At 40.0% G+C, this 4,855-nt stretch overlaps 1 protein-coding gene across 1 annotated transcript in view; it reads left to right on the forward strand.

Moving 5' to 3' along the window:
* Positions 1 to 4,855, forward strand: part of Fgl1 (fibrinogen like 1) — a 44,877-nt gene that overhangs the window by 12,042 nt on the left and 27,980 nt on the right. The window contains exon 2 of the mRNA XM_023722034.1: positions 2,411 to 2,490. Within this exon, the coding sequence (XP_023577802.1) occupies positions 2,419 to 2,490 (72 nt within the window). The 5' untranslated portion in view covers positions 2,411 to 2,418. The remainder of the gene's footprint in view (positions 1 to 2,410; positions 2,491 to 4,855) is intronic.

Genomic DNA, 4,855 nt, shown 5'->3' on the forward strand with positions numbered 1-4,855 from the left:
CTCTCTCTCTCTCTCTCTCTCTCTCTCTCTCTCTCTTAATTTATATGTTTGGTACAGGGTCTCACTGTGCAGCTTGGTCTCGTAGTGATCCTCCTGTCTCAGCCTCACCAGTGCTGTGATTACAGGCATGTGCCACCACACCAGGTACCAGCGGCAGGCTCAGTGCACCAGGGGCAGGCCCAGCGGGGCATGTGTAGATAGCTTTAAATTACCATTTTACTATTTGTTTTCACTTCTCCAACATATTGTCTGACTGAGGCTACTATATTTTCCATAGCACCTAGCATGTACTGAGTTGGTAGCTGATGATCAGTAGACTCTTGCTAACACTGCCAGTCCCAGGGTGCTTCTGCTTTTGTGTTGCTGTGTCTTTTCTGGCTAGGTTAACCTAATGTTCTTGTGGAAGGGCATATGATTCAAAATCCAGTCTCAGCATGTTCAGAAGTGAGAGTCCTGTTGGACCGAGAAGGCCGAGTTGCAGGCCTTCTCCGCAGCCCATTTCCTGCGTGCTGCAGGAGCAGAATGGCAAGGCCCCGCAGAGCTCTATGAGGGCCCTTGCCTTCAGGATGGAAAACCCTGCAGTCGCCAGGTCTTCATATACCAGCTTTGTGACTTTTAAAGAACTGACTTAGCCCTTTTGATTGATTTATCTACCTACTTTTTCAGAATGTTCATGGATCAATTTAGATAGTGCTTAGAAAAACACGGTATTATTCTAGGAAAGTTACAAAGAAGACTTAGCAGTACAACTGTGTGAAGTAAAATCATCTTCATATAGTCTAAAAATTTCCATCATATTTTATAATCAAAGCAGCACTCTCTAATTTTGTCACCTAATTCAAGTGATACTCCTCCAGTTTTGTAACTATTTTTATTGGCTTCAGAAGGACTAAGAACTACCTGTTGGCACAGACACAAAAGGGATTTTTGTCTATTAAATTCTTACCTCACTGGCTTCCACAATTTGCTAAGTGGTGGAATCAACATGGATTCTTTAAAAGTGTCTAAGACTTGCTGTCACTTTGGTCATTGGGTTTAATGCCAGGGACATGGAGATCTTTCTTAAAACTCCCAAGAGATCTCATCAATTTGTGTATTATTTTTTCAGTTATATCAAAGTGGGGAAACTACTTCATTAATAGGACAAATGATAAAGGGATATAAACATAAAAACGGATTAACAAATCATTTAGTTAATTTCATTATCTTTTCTAAAAATTTATTTATTTATTTTATTTTTGTATTTTAGGGAAAGGTCTACAGAATATTCAAGGTCTCACTACTAGATGGGACTCATAATGATCCGCCTTTTATAGCCTCCCAAGAGCGGGGATTATAGGCACGTGCCACCATGCCCAGTCTCAACATCTCAGCATGCCCTGGGGGCAGGGCTGGTAAAGCAAGCCTGGGGATTGAACCCCTGGCCTCTGTGCCTGCTTGCAGGCACTTTAATCAATATCTTTTAAAATTTTTTTTGAAGATTATGCAAGTATTTTCTCATTCTTACAGGATTCTTGGTTTTTAAAATTTGTGAAAGCTCACCCTTGTGGCAGCATACAGAAAGTATTCTGAATTTGAAGAAAATTTTTCACCAAGACTAATAACTCTGATGTTGATTTAAGTATTGGGCATGTAAAGTGCTTGCTTAGGATGTGCAAGGTCCTGGGTTTGATCTCCTTTGTGTAAAGTTAATTTTTCTCCAAATGTCAAGTGGAGCTTATTATTTTCTGCTAATCCTGTTTGCTTGCCTAAACATTAAGGCAGCAAGAAAAAAACAGTGCATATCACCTCCTGTTTGTTATAACTTTCTTCTTTTAAAAATAAAAATAATCCTCCATATTCAAAGTGAGTTACTATTAATTTATCACTTATATTACAGGCATATCTAGAAATTATCTCCAAATTTCCACGGTCCTGCAATGTAGTAATAGAAATTATTTCTGTTTCATAGATCAGGAGCACTGTAGTAAGTTGCCTGAGGTCTCTTAGGGTGTGTCTTAGCCAAAATACGGAGCCAGGTCTTTCTGCTTACATAGCCTGTACCTTTTCCACTCCATTATCCAGGAAGGATCTCTTCAAGAATGAGAATTTCTTTTATATTTGTGTCATTCAGCAAGTATCACTCTATTTAAAGTTTATCACTTTGTGAAGATAGAAGGTTGGTGACATCTGTAACAGTTTTCTAGGTGACCCAAAGATTAGGTATTACCTGGAGTCTCATCAGACCTCCTGGAGCTACTTGAATCTAAATCCCACTGTGGCCTCATGAAAAATTCAAAGGTGATATGCTGACAAAATTCAAAGCTGGGGACATGGGTCCAGTGTCAGAGTGCTTGCCTAGCATTTGAAGGCCCTGTCAATCTCCAGTAAAAGGGAAAAACAGTTTTAAAAATTGTTTTTGTTTTTGCAGTTCTTTCAATGGGGAAAATGGTGAAGACACTTGGTTTCATCATTGTTGCCACTGTTCTGATAACGTTTGGGGAAAGCTGGGTAAGCTGATAGTGGACACTTCTATTGTGTATGCAATGCCTGCTCTGAGCTGGCTTTTGTTTTATATTGCACAAAACCTGTAGTCCCTTGTCACTGAATAATTCAACTAAAACTGGGGAAAGTGAAAAAATTCTGTAGCAGCACCTGGCACACAGGAACACTGAGAAAATGTTAAAAAGAATGTTTTTAAGTAAAAACTCATGTTCACAACAAGTACTTTAAAAATTTGCTGGATAATTTCTTTTTTAAAACATAATATTAGCTGGGGCTGGCCAAATAGCTCAGCAGATTAAAGCGTCTGCAAGCAGGCTCAGGGGCTGGGGTTCAATGCCCGGGCCCGCCATACCGGCCCTGCCGGGGCACACTGAGATGATGAATGAGACTGGGTGTGGTGGCATGCTCCTGTAATGCCAGCACTTGGGAGGCTGTAAACAGGAGAATCACTAGCAGTCTGATCTAATAGTGAGACTCTGAACACCCTGTAGACTCCTAAAATACAGGAAAAACCCCCATAATAATGGGAATTTAGTAATTAGAATTGACCTTGGACTTTCTAATACTGAACACTTGTTAGTGTAGACTTTGTTAGTGTAGACTACCCAGACTCTTTTCTCCTCCTTCTCTTCTTCTTCCTTCTCCTCCTCCTCCTCTTCCTCTTCCTCCTCCTTCTCCTCCTCTCTTCATTATTCCTCTTTGGATGAGGGTATGGTAATGGGGATTGAACCCAGAGACTTTGCACTGAGTTCTAGTCCCAGCCATTTTTTAAAAAAATCTTTCATTTATGTATTTGGTACAGGATCTCACTATGCAGCTCAATTCATCATGATCCTCCTGTCTCAGCCTCCCCAGTGCTGGGATTACAGGCATGCACCACCATGCTAGGTTTCAGTGGCTGGCTCAGCGCAGGGCCAGCACGGCATACAGTACTGGGGACTGAACCTGGGTCCTTGAGTTTGCCAGGCAGGCATTTAGGCTTCCAAGCTATCTTCCAGCCCAGTATACCCAGCCTTTTGTAAACGTCTTAAATTTTGAGACAGGGTCTTACTGAGTCACGAAATTGCTCAGGCTGGCCTTGATCTTGCTATCCTCCTGTTTCAGCCTTCCAGATTACTGGTATTACAGAGGTTCATTGACATCACGTCAAATTTATACAAAATATTTAAAATTATTTATAGTAAACTTGTATCTGCCTCTAAAAAATAATATACCCATTTACTCAGAATTCTGGGAAAAGAAAAACTCGTAAACTTTATGTAACCTATGTATGCAGTTGCAAGATTGGGCATACTTGGCTTGTATAGTAGTCCCACCAATCATTTTTAAATTGCATTAGTGAATTATATATAACAGTTTTCTACTGCTATGAAGCACACAGGATTCAGGCACCACAAGATGTTCTTCACTGTTTAGGCTATGTAGCTTAAGGAGCTAAGTGAATCACTCAAATAGGATAGATCAAAGTGTCATTAGAGGGCTCCCTTAGTTACTTTTCTCTCACTGCTGAGACAATCTACCTCACACCCAAAGTTAAAGGGGAGAAGTTTTATTTGGCTCACAGTCTGTAGGGGTTTATTTCCATAATTTGTTGGATCCAAGTTAGGATGGCTTGGCAAGGGTGCATCACAGAGAAGAGTTCATTGTGCCCATAGGTAGCAGAAGCAACAAGGGCCTTAACATAAGCATCTTTCTTCCCCTTTTACCTTGCCCAGACTACTGGGATTAGGGGGTGCTAAACACAATAAGTGTACTGATGTAGTAATTACATGTCCTTAGTCCCAGCACCACACACTCTAGATTCAGCCACCTGTGAAAAAGCCCCATCTAAGACTGCGTGAGCCTTTTGGGGATAACTACATACAAACCATAAGGGTATGAAGAATAAATAGGAAATAATTATTAAAAAATGGCAGAGATTCAGTGACTTGGGCCAGAGATGAGAGGAAGAGGCTTTTTATCACTGATTATTGCTCTATGACTTTCAGTTTGAGGTTCAATGCCTCTCCTGAAATCTACACTTTGAATACAGCTTAAGTCTGAGATGTTTTGAAAGCTATTAAATTTGCTTAAGGTAAAATTTGGCTTTTTGATAAATCTGTGTCTGGACATGACTAAGGGTGTTATAATAATTGGTTTCTCATGAAGTGTATTAAAAGTCTTTTATAGGGAGGCAATATAATCTCTTTCCTTTATTCAAAAAAGCATTTTGAATTGGCCATTGTGATGGTGTTGCAGAGTGCCTGGAATGCAGTGGGTCCTCAGAGTTATTTGTAGAATGAATACAGAAGGTTGTACATAATGACAGGAACAGAAAGTTATATATATTGAATATGACCATGTGTTATACATTATTATAATGTAGCATATT

This window comes from Octodon degus, unplaced genomic scaffold (genome assembly GCF_000260255.1).
Source record: "Octodon degus isolate 3935 unplaced genomic scaffold, OctDeg1.0 scaffold00088, whole genome shotgun sequence".
NCBI lineage: Eukaryota > Metazoa > Chordata > Mammalia > Rodentia > Octodontidae > Octodon > Octodon degus.